At 42.0% G+C, this 17426-nt stretch overlaps 3 protein-coding genes across 4 annotated transcripts; all 3 read left to right on the top strand.

Moving 5' to 3' along the window:
- Positions 1-779: 779 nt before the first annotated feature.
- Positions 780-4021, top strand: s100a11 (S100 calcium binding protein A11). Its single transcript, XM_022208419.2, has 3 exons — positions 780-1707; positions 1800-1942; positions 3691-4021. Exons 2-3 carry the CDS (start codon positions 1811-1813, stop codon positions 3823-3825), a joined length of 267 nt encoding a protein of 88 aa, XP_022064111.1. The 5' UTR covers positions 780-1707; positions 1800-1810; the 3' UTR covers positions 3826-4021.
- Positions 4022-5919: 1898 nt separating this feature from the next.
- Positions 5920-12953, top strand: s100u (S100 calcium binding protein U). Its single transcript, XM_022208427.2, has 3 exons — positions 5920-6163; positions 8604-8732; positions 9066-12953. Exons 2-3 carry the CDS (start codon positions 8613-8615, stop codon positions 9687-9689), a joined length of 744 nt encoding a protein of 247 aa, XP_022064119.1. The 5' UTR covers positions 5920-6163; positions 8604-8612; the 3' UTR covers positions 9690-12953.
- Positions 12954-13124: 171 nt separating this feature from the next.
- s100s (S100 calcium binding protein S) lies at positions 13125-15853 on the top strand. Of its 2 annotated transcripts, XM_022208421.2 has the most exons (4): positions 13145-13227; positions 14333-14379; positions 14724-14877; positions 15062-15853. In XM_022208421.2, exons 2-4 carry the CDS (start codon positions 14366-14368, stop codon positions 15248-15250), a joined length of 357 nt encoding a protein of 118 aa, XP_022064113.1. In that variant the 5' UTR covers positions 13145-13227; positions 14333-14365; the 3' UTR covers positions 15251-15853. The 2 variants fall into 2 exon arrangements, with proteins under 2 accessions (XP_022064114.1, XP_022064113.1); XM_022208422.2 differs by lacking the exon at positions 14333-14379 and having other exon boundaries at positions 13125-13227.
- The last annotated feature ends 1573 nt before the right edge of the window (positions 15854-17426 follow it).

Here is a 17426-nt window from a genome sequence, read left to right as displayed (position 1 = left end):
CTGGCTGTGACTCACTCTCTGAGGGGAAGTGGAAGTGTTGGAATGACAGGCATGCATTGTCAAAGCAGTGATGCCTGGACATATTTACACCCAGATTAAATAGTCGGAGCAGCAGCTTTTACACGTGATGAACGAGAATGTAAGCAATGATCGAGAACAAGTCGGGTCATTATGAAACCACAGGGAGAGCTTGTCATTCTTTAAATTCTACAAACAAGTCACCGTAGAGACATTTCAGTAGGCATTCTTCCTCCTCGCTTCCGGGGAGGGCCGTCTGTGTGGCGTCTTTTCAACGTATGGCGTTATTCAAATGAATTACTGCACTGCAAAAACTCCAAATCTTACCAAGTCTGTTTGTCTCATTTTTAGTCAAAATGTCTCATCCCACTTCAGTTAAGATAAATTCACTTAACAAGCGACATTTCAGCAAGATGGAGGGACTTGTTTTAAGACGACGCATCTGAAATATGTCGTCAAGTCAAACAATCTTGAAATTGTCTTGTTTTGACGCTCGTGTCGTCCTGCGGGTCAAATTGACCGGTTTTAAAGTTTAAAAATGTGGGGAAAAAATCTATATTTTTACAGTAAAAAGTTTCACATTTGCAGAATTTGGGGGGAAATTTTTGGAAAAATTTTGCTGTCAAAAAAATGTTTAAAAATGTTTCTTTCAGAACATTCAGGGGGAAAAAATCAACTAAAATCCAGCGAATTTCGCTGGATTTTGGTCGATTTTTTTCCCCTGAATGTTCTGAAAGAAAATATAAGAACTTATACTATATGTAATCACTTTAAATATTTTTAGTTTTTTTTTGAAGATTTTTACTCATTTTTTAAAATATTTACAATTTTCAGATTGTTTTTATTTCTTGCCAAATTTGGGGATTTTTTTTTTAACAAAGGGAACCTTTTAAGGAATTTTCTTCTTGAAGATTTTTATAAATTTGGGTAAATTTTTGCTGAATTTTCTGGATTTTTTTCAGACAAGGCAACAGTATTTTTGGTGCCATAAATGAGAAGAACAGGATGATTAAGACACCTAAGCTTGACAGTCCTGGTAAAATATAGCTTAAAATAAGTTTCCCCAGCTAATTTTAATCTTATTTCAAGAAATCTTACCGAGCCATTTTTCACTTCCTCTATTGGCAGAGGGTAAAAGTTCTTTGAAATAAGTTTTTTTTTTCTTGTTTTGAGACTGGAGTTTTTTTCCAGTGTGGAGTGCAGATGGGTCAGATAATCATGAAAAATGGGCTGAAATATCCCCCCAAAAAAGCTAAAACGCATCAAACGTATTTCTCTCTGTGGGGTTAGTTGCGTGTTTGTCCTCGTCGCCGTATTATTTGAGTCATGTTTTGTATAAACTGATTACCGCTTAGCCATGCATGATTCCACCTCCTGATTAGAGCGGCCTGATGCCATCTCTAAAGCCCTTGCTCTGCTAAAACACACACAAATGGGTTTTGTGCTATCATCAGTACAAATTTGCCCTTTTGTAGGACACAGTGGCAGTTTTCTGTCTTGTGTATTTATGTGTGCAGTTTTTTTTCTTCTTTTCTTTTTGATGAGTGTCTCCAGAGTGATGGGGGCACCCTGCCGCCGTTTTCCGCTGATGTGTGCACGACTGCCGGAGATGAAGCGTATATATTCAGAGAGGTGGCGGTCAGAGAGGAGGGACGAGGCTCTTGGTACCACACTGTCTTAACACAGCAGGTAAGGAGTGGTTTTTTTGTTGTAAGACTGAATAAATGAGTCTGTGAATGCTGTATTTAGCTGCTTCGTTTCTCCGTTTGTTCACTTTGCAGCACACGTCATCATGGAAGCAGCCATCAAAACTCTGATCGCCCAGTTCAAGACCTACGCCGATGGGCAGGATGGACCCGCCAGCACCCTCAGCAAAGACGAATTCAAAAGTCTGGTGATTGCTCAGCTACCAAACCTGGTCAAGGTGTGTCTCCTGAGCTGCATCTTTGCCCGCTGATTTCTGTCCAGTCTTTAAAATTGTGGCAGCACTGCAATGTTTGGAGCCTCGTGACATTTTACTGCTTTGTTTTCAACCCTTTAAAACCCACTGTTGCAAAAATGCAACATCAGTTTTAGCTGCTATTTTATTATTTTTATTCTATATATACATATATTATTATAATTTTTATTTGCTCATTTTTTTCTATACTTGGATTTTCCAGGGTTACGTCGATTATGCATGAAAAAATAGGTTGTCATCATTTTAAAAAAGAATTGTCCAAATGTGACGTATTGAGGACTTTATTTTTCAGCGTTTTTGGGTCTGAGATGCATCAGAAACAATCAGTCTTTATGTATAATTAACTTAAAAGCTTTTTTGTTTTCATTTTCCTTGAAGGACTTAATTTTTCAATGTTTTCCGGCCTGAGATGCGTCATATTTGCTCATTGTTTTGAAATTATGTAGTAATACTAGAAGGAACAACCTGTTTTATTAATGTACACCCCCTGTCAAAAGTTTTGAGACACTTTCTCATTCAAATAAACCCGTCTCAAAACTTTTGACAGGGGTGTATATTGAACTTAAAAAGTTGCTTTTGTTTTTATTTTTCAGTGTTTTTTGTCTCAGAGTGTTCAGGCCTGAGATAAGTCACATTTCTTGTTAAATTCCATAAAAATAATAGCAGAAACAACCTATTTTTTCATATTTAATCGACATAACCATGTAAGCCCAAATATAGAAAAACATAGCATAGAAAGATAGAATAAAAATAAATAAATCTGATGTTGTATTTTTGCAGCAGTGGGTTTCACAGGGTTAAACTATATCACTCTGAGTTTATCGCTTTTAGCTCCGCTGGTATTTCCCTTCATAACAAATCCAGTTTTTGCCACCACGTGGTTCGGCGGATGTTAAGCAACGCCATAAATACATCATCATTTTATGGGTTGCATATGTGAGAAAAGATCTGCTTTACCATGTAGCAAATTGCACAGTTCAGACACTTTGCTTGTAAAGAAAAGGCAATACTGATGCCTCAAAGATTAAAATTCATTTGCGTTTTGCAGCCCTGCTCTTATGTCTCATCCAAACACTGCATGATTTTAGTGCTATGTGAGGGAACAACATGTGACAAAGTCCATGAGGTACCATTTTTGAATTCATTAAAATAATTAAATCAGCATCTCCAGCAAAGAGTAACGTCTTCCACATGCTGGTTTTGTCTGACTAACGGGATAAGTGCATTTAATTTACAGGGAAGCAAGCAAATACCGTGTTGGTGAAATTGCAGCCATCAGATGTAGTTAATTAGACTTTGATTTAATTCATGCTGAAATGTCAAACCGGTCAAAATGGTGACAAATCTTGTAGGTGTAACATAGGATTGCATCTCTATGAAAGTGGAATGGATTGTGACACAGTATGTTAATATGCAGAACATGTTAGCTGCACATTTCAAAACATACTGAAAGCATGTTTTGTGATGGTAACTGAAGGTAATAGAGCTCTGTTTTCTGCAGTTTTTACCTACAGAACGTGTACATAAACAGAATAAATATGTGCTTTTGATGGCTGTTATCATCAAGAAGCTGTGTGACTGTGAAGAAACTAGTTTTCTGCTTCTATTTATTGCTTTATTTAGCCATTAGGTGGCAGGACAGCCTTTCAGAGAGTGTTTTGTGCTGCAGCTCAGTGACCTCCTAGTGATCTCCTCTCTGTCCTCCCCCACAGAACGCCAATGAGCCCGGAGTGATCGACCAGCTCATGGGCTCGCAGGACGCCGACAAAAACGGCGAGCTGACCTTCGCCGAGTTCTGGGATCTGATTGGGAAACTGGCGAGCAAAGAGGGAGGCTTCAGCCAGTAGAGCTCGCCATCTTCTGTCACTCTGATTGCGCAACGAGCGGCCAATCGACTGGCTCTCCAGCTGTAAACACAGCAGCATTTGAAATTCTTTTATCGCTGCACCAGTGCCACATCTGTAACTCTTTAGTTAACCATTTGTTGAATGCGGGGAACTGTGAATTAAAGGCTTCATTGTCGCTGAACCCTCAACCAATCGACACGCTGTCTCCTGTCATTCATTCACAACGTTATGTGAAGTCCTGCCACACACATTTGAGCAGGAGTGTATTACAGCCTTGATTTAGGGGCCTGTAATCCTATATCCACTACCGCCGCCACAGCCACACCATCCAGACCATATCTGGTTCCATAGAGCTTCATAATGCCTTCACAAAGCTGCCTGTCCAAGCATTAAGCAGGGATGATGCAAAAGCATAGCCTGGTCTTTACTGTGTGCCACTGAGGCCTCGGTTTACAGGGACACGAGGGCCAAATGCATCCCCATTGTGTTTGGGAGGACCTATTGTTGCTTTTTTACTTTTCCAGTTTAATTGCATTGTGCTTCTTTGGCTGCTAATTCTTGCTGTTATGGTCATTTTGTATTAATTCCGACGTCTAGACAGAGTTATGTGCGCTGGCAGGCTCCCCAGCCGTTTTATAGCCTATAGGCCTGTTTTAATTTTGCCAGACAAGAAAAAAAAAGGTGCTGTTATGATTTTGACAACACGGATCTTTGGGTAGATCAGTAAACGTGACCTTTGTATCCAAATCACACACGTTAAGGTGCCAGTCTGGGAGGTGTGGTGACGGGCAAATGAGTCACCAAGCAACAGAGTCGGGGATAAAATCAGAGTGTTAGGACGCCGTCTGGAGAAGAAACTCCCCTCAAGTGTGGAGGCCTGTATCTCTCTCATCCACACAAAGACGCAGCAGCAGCAGAAAGATCTAATCTGAGAAGGGAATTTAAAAAATACAAAGACTTAAAAGATATCTGGAAGAATCCGGCACGACTGCTTCATCCCTTGCACCACAGTTGCCACCCACACTCGTTTTTTTCCTGCAGTATTTTCACTAAAGATTCCTACTCTCAAATTTCCCAAATGCCAGCTTGGAAAAGTCTGATCTTCTGTTGCAGCCAAATTGTTTTTTCTCCCTTTTAACCCTCCTGTTGTCTACATTTACAGGCAACAAAAATTATTGTTTCCCTATCTGAAAAAAATACAAAAATTCAGCAAAAAAAATCTTCAAATTTCTGAAAATTTGCAAAACCTTCAGGAAGTGAATTAAAATAATTCCTTAAAAGTTTTATTTCAATAAATCCCTCAAATTTGGCAAGAAAATTCTTGTAAAAAATGAGTAAAAATCTTCCAAAAAATCCTAAAAATATCTAAAGTGATTACAGATATATATGAGTAAAACTTCTAATATTTTCTTTAAGAACATTCACATAAAAATCAACCAAAATCCAGCGAATTTCGCTGGATTTTGGTTGATTTTTATGTGAATGTTCTTAAACATTTTTAACATTTCTTTTTTTCACCAAAAAATGTTCAAAGATTTTAGAAAAATGTTGAAAATGTGGACATCAGAAGTTTCACTGTGAAAATATTGCTTTCCCCCCCCACCCCCCACATTTTCAAACTTAAAACCGGGTCAGTTTTGACCTGCAGGACAACACGAAGGTTAACTGCATTTTATAGTCGAAGAATTTGATTTAAATCAACTTTTCAAGGCGTGAAACCAAAAGGATGTTGTGGAAACTGAATTCAAGTGTGCTTTCCAAAGACATTCGTGTGTTTTTTTTTTAAAAAACATTTACTCCCTGAAAGGAATCTGGCTTATAGCTCTGCTTTCAGTTTTCTTTCTTTCTCTACATTTAATAAGTTAAATAGTTTTGAAAGCGCCCCAGTCCTTTGCTGATGAAGTAATCCCATCCGCCCTGTCTCCTGTCCCTGCAGATGAAGCCTCTCCAAGCCTCAAGTCTTCCTAGTTGGCGTGAAACTGAGCAAATCACACATGACGTGAAACAGCTGGCCCGTGAGCCAAGGATAATTCCAATAAAAACCGACTTTAAGTGTTTTGATACACTTTCACTCCCTTTTTCATGAGAGTTGGGGTCGCGGCTCTTCCACATTCCCAGCTCTGCCTCTCACTCTTCCAGGTACACGCCCTTTGACTTGTGAAGGGGGAAAAGTTTTAAGGACAGGAAAAAAAAAAACCTAAATCACGGAAGAGATTCTGCAGTCCTACTAGTTTGGCAAGTTCTCTGGGCTCAAAGCAGCGTAGAAAGGCGGAGAAGAGGGCAGAAACTCACATTTGCGCACATTTATACACTTCTCTTGTCGCACAGACTGTAAACGGTGAGTTGAATGCGTCTTTATTGGCTTATTTTGGGTTTATCTTCTGTTTAAGCTGCTTATTTTCTCATCGGGCTTTTTTTTTGCCACGTTTCGATAAACTCTTGCAAGAGCCATCCCATGAAACTTGGCCGCTGTCTGACTGCAGGACGGTTTCAATGACTCCGGCTCCTTCGAAGTTTTAGGGCTCATGTTGCAGTTTGATAAAAGAGTAAATCTTAATAGTTGTTGGCGTTTATTTGCGCTTTTTGGTTCGATCGCCAGGGCGCGATTGCCATATGCTCTCCGTGTCCGTTTCTAGGAAAGATATCTGATATTTTGATGTAGATCAGTTGTCAAGTCGCTGATCAATTGCAAACAGCCTATCAAAAATTGAAGTGACGCCGAGGTGACAGAGTATTTGGGTTTAAACTTACGCAGATGGCACACGGCTCGTGCGTAAAAGCGCATTTTCGAGCAAAACGTGTTTAAACAACATTTTAGGCGCAGTATTTTTTTTAACAAAGAGGCCCACAGGAGTGACAGCCTGTCTTTTAGGGTGGATTTTAGTGTAGCTGACAGCTTCTCTCATTGCTGTGTGTCACAGTTTTAAATGCTGCTGCTGAATCTTGACATAAAAAAACGGACGCTTGTTGATATCGTCTGTATTTTCAAAGCCTGGCGAGGAATTAGATGAAAGACTGTCACTGTGCGTCTGCTCACCGCAATTTACAGCCACAACCTAACTTGTTCCTGTGTTAATATTTTATGCCACACGAGCGGTAGTATTGTCATTACTCTGCGCACATACCGTATCACATTCGCCCATTTGGAAACGCAACACTCAATCTCCTTTGGGCTCTGGAGGGGAAACGGGAAACCTCTGGTTGTAGGCCTGTATATTTAATTATTTGCGCAGTTGTTTTGGGAGCTTTTCAGGCAAATAGCGGGGGATCAGTTGGTCTCCAGAGCTGGAAAAGATGAAGACTCTGACGTGGGAGGACGAATTCATTTGCCTAAAAAAATGGGGCACGTGTCCAGACAATGACACCTCAAGACAGACTCCTTTGTGAATAATGAATGTGAGAATGGATGGGCATAAATGTCAGGCTAAGAATAGAAGAAATATCTTGTTTGTGCGTGTTTTAATAGGACACACTGGCAGCCGTTAAGGCCCTTGTGTACTCAGGCTGCAGAGGGTGTGTCACCAGCAGCTCAGGAAGAAGTCCCCTAAAGTTCCTGCAGAACGCGGGATTTGTTTAGAGCCAATCCAACAAAAAGTGACAAAAAACCAACTTGCTTTGTCAGATCAGTTCTCCTAATGTTCACACCTTTGGTCTGTGGCAGCTGTTTTTACAATCAAATGAGATATGCTCCCTCTCTGCATGCTAACTTCTGGTTTTATTGTGGCGGCAGACCATAAAAGATCACTGGGTCACCTGCAAAATCTGCAAAGTGGGGAGTGAAATGTTAGATTTTATTGACCCTGTGCTGTCAGAGCTCCCTGTCCCTGAAGGTATAATGAGACTAACAGACGCATGCCCTAATTGGCTGGGTGTGCTTGTGGTGGCTGCTGAGGAGAAATCGCCTCTCTTGGACGGTAGTTGAGTGTGACATGAGCTCCAGTAATTCCAATATGCATTTGTTTTGTACAAATTACTGACAACACCAGGCGAAACAAAGAGTCCACAGTGTGTCCTCTCATCAGTGGAACCTGTTTGCTTTCCAGCTGACAGGCGTTTTTTGTGTGTGTGTGTTGTTGCCGTGAACAAATCTTCTCACTGCTTTGGGGCAAACTAGCTCGGAGTTGGCCTGTAAATTCCTGTCTAAGTGATCTCCACAGACAGCAATGAATGGAATTTCGGCAAACATGTGTCACCCAGTGGCATGTTGCACTTTGAGGAGGTTTATCTATACATGTGTCAAGATCTGAATGAGCGATAGTCTCCCTGTCAGAGTGAGGCAGTCTGCATGCATTATTGTCTGAGAATTAGCTACTGAAGTGTAAATAATGAAGGTCACTGGTGTGTTTGCATGCGACAAGGTGAGGAAAAGAAGGGTAGGATGGTGGCAGGTAAGAAGGAAAGAAAGAGGAAGGGAGGGGAAGAAGGAGGACGAGCAGACAGGGACTAGGTAATCCCTTCTGTAATCTGAAGCCCAGTCCCCTCGGTAGCTTCAGCAGATCAGATGACCTATCAAAGATCAGAACTTCCATTGTGCATCACAGCTTGTCTCTCAATCAGACTCCCTCTCACCCTCTCCGCTTATCTCACGTCACCATCCCTCCCTCATCGCAGTTCTCGAATCAACACCTGAAACGAAAGGCCTCGCAGGGACACGAGGAGATCCTCTGTTTTATTTTCCACTGCATGTGCCTGTTACCTCTGTGTGTTTTGAATGAGACGTACAGCACGCGACCACTTTTTAATCACATCTGTCTAATCTATCTAATCTATCTGCACAGACAGGAGTCATGGAGCATGCCATTCAGACCCTGGTGACGGTCTACCTGAAGTCGTCCAAAGGAAAGGAGAGTCTAGGAAAGAAGGAATTCCAGAGCCTCGTCAAATCCCAGCTCGGCAACATCCTTTCGGTTAGGAAATCTCCATTGAACCTCCCTGAATTGATGCCAACACTTACATTATGTAACCGCCTCACAAAAAAGGCACACAGCAGTCTAGTATTAGCTGTCCAGATTTCTAAACACGTGAATTGTGGCCAATTAGTGGTGTAATGTACAGTAGGTGAATAGGAAAAGTGATCCAATATGATAGGGTGACATTCATCAGTATTGTAATGCAAATGGAGCCACTGATGGAGGGGTCATTTACTAATCGTGCACGGTGATTTCACCTGTGACAGTTCAGCTAGAGTTACTCATCATCATGGTTAATGGTTTCATGCTCATGTGTGCCTTACTTCCCAGGATGCAGACAGCAAAGAGGCCATCAACAACATGGGCCAGGGGCTGGATGCTGACCACGACGGCAAGGTGGGCTTCGAGGAGTACCTGAAGCTGGTCGGCTACCTAGCATGTTCGCTCAGCGAGCAGCGCAGCCTCGCCAAAGAGGAGCCTGCACAGAACGCCGCGTCCGAACAAGTGGCCAACAGCGCCAACAACAAAGAGGAAGAGAAGCCGGAAGCAAAGGCAGAGGCAAAGGAGGAGGCAAAGCCAGAGGCAAATGAAGAGCTGAAAGCAGAGGCGGCTGCTGCTGCTGCGAAGGTAGAAGCAAACGCAGACGCAAAGGTGGAGGTGAAGGTAGAAGCAAAGGCGGAAGGCGAGACGCTGCCCAAGCCTGCAGCCTTAGGAGGAGGATTAGCAGGAGCGGCGGGAGGATTAACAGCAGCAGCCGGAGAAGCGGCGGCGGCAGCAACAGAAGCAGCAGCATCGGTGGTAGAGCCGGCCAAGAAGGTCGTAGAAGAGGTGGCGAAAGAAGTACCGAAGGTGGAGGAGACGGTAAAAGTGGATGAAGCTGTGGAGAAGGTGGCTGCTGCTGTGGATGCTGTGGGGGAAGAAGTGGAGAAGAAGATAGAGGAAGCGACCTCATAGGGGACAATAGATTCCTTTGCAAAACATAAAAACCAAAAAGAAAAAAAAAACACACTACACATTTACATTCAACACGAAACAGCATCAATAATGTCAAAATAAGTTGAAAATCCACTGATGATTTTTTTAAAAAAACATCAAATACTCATGTTCAAAGTGCAAAGAAAGTACAGGTAAAAGTTCAAACACTACAGGTCCAGCTCTGATAGAAACACCACTCCTTATATATGAAAAATGATCCATGTACATGACGGTAAATGTATTGCTTTTGTACTACTCATTACCACTATGTTCAAATGTTTAGCATGTGCCTCCCTTAGCACATTTACCTCATTATGATATACTATGATGGCATGCAGACGTACACTATCATGTGCATGCAGAATCCCTGTGAAAACTTTGCTGCAAAGTATGATTTCCCAGCAAATGTGGCCAAAGTATGTTAACACACCACTGCCAACAAGGATTTTAGTCTAAATATCATCCTGGTTGTGTCTCTGTTGCTTCCACAGTCGTGTCCTGCAGCCTTGTATTACAGTCTTTTGGGTCCTGCAGCATCATACATCTCGCTAACACCTTAAAGGGATAATCTGACATTTTGGGAAATACACTAATTAGCTTAATAGCCGAGATTTAAATGAGACAAATGACACAAATCCTGCATGTATCCATTGAATGTGAAGCTACAACCAGCAGAAGGAAACAGCAGTGTGTCTCTTTCCAAAGGTAACAACAACAAACCAACAAAAAAAAGCTCATGAATTACATTGGCACATCCTGTTTGTTTAGTTGGTTATTTGCACTTCAGAGCAAACATGATGTTGTGTGTTAATTAGTGAGCTTTAAGAGGATATGGTTGGAGAGAGACAGGCTTGCTGTTTACACTGTCAGGCAGACATGAGACTCATCTGAATCTTGGCTAAAAAGCTAATAAGCACATTTCTGTATGAGAAAATCTGACACTAAACCTTTCTCCTTTTTACCTTTTTAATTCACAGTGCTTTGGAGCTGATTTAGCATGACAATAAACTAACTGTTTTGCTGAATCTTTGCATTACTTCAGCTCATCTTTAACTGTGTTCTCAATGCCCGCATCACACCCTCTTTCTTTCTTTCTTTTCTTTCTTCTCTGTATATCCCAGAAAAGTTGCCTCCGATATATTCTCTCCGCTTGTAGTCAGCCATGAATTAACTGGAAGATCAGGTGTGACCACTGGCTAAATAATTAAGGTCCAGAGATGGAATCCACACCAAAGGACCCTAAGGGTCAAAAAGGGAGCCCAAAATAGTCCCGTGGGTGCTGGCTGGTGACTAGAGGAGCAGGTCAGAGAAGGTGTGCATGCAACCTAATATACCTGGATTAGAAGAGAGGACAACCGAACAAAGCACCAAGAAAGCCACAACAGATGTCACCTGGTAGAGATGCTTCTTCTCAGTGCCTTTGTTGTAATTGCATGTTCGAAGCCACGGCAGGTTGTGTTTATTGAGCCGTTGCGGGCCGGTACGTTATGAGGAGTGACCCCTAGCAGCTCTGGATGGAGGGGAGAGACGAGAACAGGCCTCAGTAGAAACTTGACCTCTGGTTCCTTAAAAAATTGCTCGTTGTTTGTAGTTTTAGCCGCCAGTTGTTCAGGCTTGTGTGTTTGTCAGTCACACCCTCGTACAGTTTAGAGACCCTGTTTGACCTGCAACTGGATCCTTGTGTACCAGGCATTGGGAAACTACTGGATTAGACATTTGATGGGGTAACACACCCTGGGACTCAAACAATTACATGAAAGTAATCCCGGGCTCCAGTGAACCTACCCATCAGTACGAGGTGGTAGTATAAGAAAAAAGGCATCGTAGTCAGAGGTTGTGCTTTTTTATTTGAATACTGAGCCATCAATATGAATCTTTGTGGTGTGATCTTTTACAACAGCCTTATAATAAGATGTTGCATGCTATCAGAAGCTTATTTGCCAGATATTACCGATGTATTACCATAATCAGGGCCATTATTTAAGTTCTATTTGGCCTCATTTATATTTAACTCTTAAACCTATATCTAACTCTTTGTTCGGACCACTATGGAGATCACTTGAACATGTTCTTCGTCACATTATATGCAATTTGTTAATTACAATTTAATGACGTGTAAATTGTCTGGTCATCAATAATGCAGCCACAAGAAGAAGAAAAAAAAACGACGGCTTGTGTTGCAGGCCCTGCTATGTTATAGGCGCGCGTTTATGCCGGCTGTGAAGGGCGTAAGGCGAACACACATTTTGGGCACGCTACCAAAGTGTGCGCCTCATGCACTGTCACAGCACCTGGCACTTCAAACTGCTCCACGGCAAAATGGGCGAGACAAATAAGCTGGAGTCATGTGATCAGCCTGCCTCACTGTGACACTCCCATTGTAAATACTCTGTCATTTACACTCACTCTGCACCGCTTTTATACTCACAGTGCATTTCCTGCAGTACTAACAAACTTACTGAACACTCTGGGCCTTTTTTAGATTATTTTATTATGTGTTTTATGAAATATATACTATATACTTTAAAATATCAGAATACTTTTTTGGTACTTCCTGTGAATAATGGAAATGTCAGCCTCTTTTGCGCCATTTTTATAGATGGATTGCACTAGAGTAGCTGAGATAAAGCAGTACATTCACTTTACTGATATGTTAAATTACTTAACTTGCACTACCAACACATGCCTGCATTCTAAGTCCTGGGTTAAACATCATCTGGAAGTCATTTTTTGATCAGTTAATCCCGCATTTGAAACGTTTTCTTTCAAAGTGGCTGAACTGTCTGCAGTTTTGTTACTGTCCCTCGGTGTAAACCCCACCCAGCCTTAACTCATGTAGATTAAAAACATGCTGGAACCAAACACAGCAGATTTGCAGCAGGGAGTGTTTCGCAGCCACGTTTTTCTATTGCGACACAATAAGTCTCATTCATCCTGAGACACAGTCGATGGAGATAAAACCGCTGTGTTAGAAATCCTACGTACGAGTGTACTTTTAAGGCTTAAAATGTTTATGATTACGGAATCATTCCCGGGATATTGTGCAGGTTTCCGTCATGTACTCTGTTTATTTCCTGCAAAGTACTAGAAAGTATGTTTATGTTTAGCAGTTGGACTCCTTTCGGTCCACTATCACGTCCAATAAACTTCACCATGCTAATATTTCAACCTTATATGTAATGCTGTATCATTTTTTTGCTCATTCTATGTTAATGGCTAATATTGAATAAAACTGTGACAATAGCACGTTTCTATTTGTGGTTTGCTGAGTTTAAAAATCCATTTCCATGCATGTGTGTGATGAGGGAGAAACACCTGCACAGAGAAAGAGATAGGGGGAGGTAAGAGAATCGGCCTACGTAAGAGGGTGAAGGAGTTTGGTGTGGGGGAGGAAAGGGGGTGGGAGGGGAACAGGTGATATTTAAGCCACTGGCAAACTCTCTCCCCATCCATCTCTGCCTTGGCTCTGTCCCCTGCACCTCTTTAAAGACAAAGGAGGCCCTCCATCAGCACTCAGGTAAGACGGACAACTTGAAAGAGCTGCTGTGCTGGACTTTCTCTTCTGTATCTGATGGTTTCCTTCAGAAAAGAAAGGGTTTTATCAACTGTGCAGCTGCAAGAAATAGCGGTACAATGAAAAATGTCAGCGCAGAAGGACACCGTGTAGTGGGAGCTCAGACTAAACTGTTTTTGTCATGATGTGATGTTTTTTCTTGACGAGGCAGTTCATGCATCAGTAAAACATGGAAACGAGAAAAGCAAGAAGTGTTAATATACCGGCATCAGTGTAGAATATATGGTAGCTACAAGCATGGCATGGATATGCCAAACCACGTTTCCTGCTTCATAAAACTTCTTCTTATTTGCCGTGCCACATGGATCTTGTTCCGTCATTAAGATTGCATCGTGCATATGCATTATTACCATTTGAAATATTGTGTTACTGGTGACATTTTTGTCTCCATGGTTCCCTATTGTATTGTGTCAGTCAGTGAGACAGATGACCCCTATAGATTCTCTACAGCTTTGGTGTCGGCTGACCTCCTCTTTTGTAACCGCTGCTTGTAACTCTGACCTCTCCGGCACAATGCTCTGCAGCATGATGAGAGGCAATAACCAGAGACTGACATTAGCATCCCTGTCTCCTTTTGTATGAGTCAATAGATAATAAATGATGCACGGGGAGGAAACTGGCAGTTTGATTGTGCACATTGGGCGCTTTTGTTGTGGATTAGCCTTGACATAACACCACAGCCTGTTTTCAAATTCCCTGAACTTTAAACCTGAGCATAAAGGCTGAATGTGTCTGAGCAAGCGTGGAAGCGAATGCCCCCATCTGTATGTTAGCGTATATACGTATATACCTCAGGTGTTGGGTTTCACCTCTGGTTTCCATTTTGAATGATAAGACTGTTAGGCGCTCATCAGACCAGAGACAGACATGAAGCCCCTTTTCACTGATGCCACCGTGTTAATCACTACATGCATTACCAATTCAGCTTACAAGAGCGATAACCTGAGGACCAAATAAAACAATGAAGCGCGTGCTGTTTTTTTCTTCTTTACACTCCACCTTTCTTTGCATTGTTGACAGTGACTTATCTGTGTCTGTGTGTGCACAGTCTCCCCACGAGTCCAGCACAAGAAGCTCCACGATGCCGGACACAATGTGTGTAAGATTGTTCGAAAAGCTTTTCCAAAGCTCTCCTCCATCTTTTCCATCCCAAACCTCTGAAATGTAAAACCTAGTAAGGTCTCACACACACATAGTGGCCAGACTACTTGAATTGGGGTCAGTAATAGCCTCTGCATTTCAGAGTGTTATTCAACCCGCTGTGTAGAAATGGGGAAACCTGTCTGGTTTTCTTCCATTCATCAATCTGCCTGTCCAACTATCACTTTGTCTTGGAGGTGGCTTCACCCTCGGTTGCTATGTGACCGCACATGCAGCCGGGGCTGGAGCGGGCATTTTGTGACGGAGCCTGACCCCTGTGACCTGATTACCTTTTCCAGCATGTCCAAGGAGCCCAGTTCCAACCTGGAGAGTGCCATGCAGATGCTCATAAAGACCTTCCACAAGTACTCAGGGAAGGAGGGCGACAAGTACACTCTGAGCAGGGGCGAGCTGAAGGAGCTGCTACTAGAGGAGCTGGGGAGCTACTTAGGGGTAAGATGTGGCTAACACACTAATGCACTTTTGCAAAAAAAAAAAAATGCATCACACAAGCAAAGGTATGCGCTCACATCCTCCACAAGTTGGAACAAGCCTGTGCAGTGATGTATGCCCACACACACACACATACACTGCAGAGCACACACTCTTAACTCTCTCTGTGTTCCCCCACTGACAGAGCTCCAAAGATAATGAAGCAGTCGAGAAAGTGATGAACGACTTGGACGCCAACAACGACGGAGAGGTAGACTTCACCGAGTTCATCATCCTGATGGGCGCCCTCACAGTCGCCTGCAACGACTTCTTCCTGGAGTACAAAACAGATGAAAAACCAAAAGAAGGAGAGTCGGCAGAGAAGAAAGAGTGAATCAGTGCAAGAGAATGGAGGGGGGGGGGGAGAAGGAGGAGCAAGAGGGGGAAAGAAATGTAAATCAGGAGAGATAGAGGACAGAAGAGCGATGGATTTTTGTCTTAAGCAATTTGTAAACACTGCAGCTACACATGAGGGAAGCGGTCCAGCAGTTAGTTTGTGGGTTCACAGAGCAGGAGGGGAGGGAGGGGAGGCCTTCAGCGGGAGTTGTGTTTTCCCTCTGCAACTGTTTTTCATACCACAACTTATCCGGAGCCAGTCGCACTACTCTCATAGCAGCCAGCGACTTCACAGACACAACAGGGTACGTTTCATCTTTGCACTCAAAATTCTGCAGTTTGCTCAGTTTGTTCGATTTCATTTAAAGGCAAGGGGAAGGTTGGGGAGATTTGCAGAAATGGAAGTTGAAGCATTTCTTGCACATAAATGAATAATTTGTGAACATATATTAAGTTACAGATTATCATATTACTGTATGTATTCAGTGTTCAGCAATAGGATATAATTTATCCCCTTTCTTGAGCCTATTTTGTAATCTTATTTTTTTGGTAATAACCAATACTTCTAGAATATTAAACATGGCATTTAATCAACTATTAATCGTTGTGTGTTTGGTTTCCTTTAACTACGCGACAACAGTGGACACGTCTGGCATGAATCACTGCACCTGGAAATCCAGTGTCAGCAAACTGAGAGTGTGTGTTTGTGTGTAAGCATCTTTGTTGCTCTGTGTGTGTGTGTGTGTTTCTGTGTGATTGTGTATTGGGGATTCCCACAGAGTAAACTGCTCCAGCTCACACATCCTGCCAACAATATCCTGCAAGTCTTGTTCCACTAGATATAAGCTGACCCAGATGTTTGACTTGGATCTGCATAGAAAATTCTTCAAAAGAGGAAGACAAAGGGAGGAGAGAGGGTGTGAGGGGGAGATAATGAGTATCCATATGTCCATCTGTGTGTGTGTGGATGAAGAAACAGTGAAGAACAGGGAGTGGATCCAATGTATGAAGTACAGCAGTGAAGTATGTAAGTTGGAGAGCGGTGGTATAATCACAGAGGAATGCTCAAGCTGCTGTGACTGTTAGCACACTTAGTGTCCCTCACATCAGTAAATCAACACGTCCGCTTCCACCTCATTGGCTTTTATAGCTGCTTGTCACTTTTAAAAATGCGGCAGAGGAAGAAATGCGAAGCAGCTGAATCGCAGATCTGTTTCAACCACACTTCTGGGTGTAATTGTGCCTGAACGTTGATGAGCTTAAACACCTCCTCTTCTTACCCCGTCAAGAAGCTGATTCAAGGCCAGCCAGCCTCCAAGGGTGTGGTTTACACTCTCTGCTTTCCTTCCTCGGTGCTCTGAAGGTGTCCTCTGGTTGGCTGGTTTGAATATCCCGCGTGCACAGGTATCCGATTCAAAACAGTGCGCTCAAATGGTAATACTGTTGCGGCCTGAAGGGAAACAAACAAACTGTAGCGTCTGTTAACAGCGTGAGTTCCCTGCCGTCTCATTCCAAAGAGCCAATAAATCAGCTGTCTTCATGTGGGACAAAAGAGGCCTGACAACATGTTCCGAACAGCTTGTAGAAAAATAGGTGAAACGTCTACATTGGTGATCTATAAGTAATGAGTTTTTAATGCAAGGTCAAATTGTTTGATCAAAAAGGGAATATTACAGCTTTTAAAAGCCATTGCAAAACATTTCATCCTTTACTTTAGTAAAATTACCAACTCAATAAAGTCAAAATGTACGGTGGCAAGTATAGAAATTCTGCATTAGCAGCAAAAGAATCAAAAGTACACTGTAAAAGCATGTTAAAAACAACGAAATGAATGGCCAACCAAAATTTAAATGTTACTAATTCAAATGAAATGCAAAAACAATACCTCTACAGACATTTTAATCATGTTTTGCAGAGAAACACTTTTTTCTTACAGTTTTTTACCTAAATTAATACAACAAAACACCTTCAACAAAGTTTGAACAGATGCTCAAGATTACAAAATAATTGTTTTATTTTGAAATACAAAAATTAATGTACACGCCACTACCGTTTCCAACACATTTTTTTTAATAATAATTTGTTCAGATGAAAATTTGAAGTGATATGTTAGAATTCTGCTTTCACAATTTTATTTCAATAAAAAATCTTAAGTAAATATATAGGGCAAAAAC

The sequence above is a fragment of the Acanthochromis polyacanthus genome, chromosome 11 (genome assembly GCF_021347895.1).
Source record: "Acanthochromis polyacanthus isolate Apoly-LR-REF ecotype Palm Island chromosome 11, KAUST_Apoly_ChrSc, whole genome shotgun sequence".
Lineage (NCBI taxonomy): Eukaryota > Metazoa > Chordata > Actinopteri > Pomacentridae > Acanthochromis > Acanthochromis polyacanthus.
Note: the sequence above shows the minus strand (reverse complement) of the source record. Positions and strands in the feature narration are given on the sequence as shown.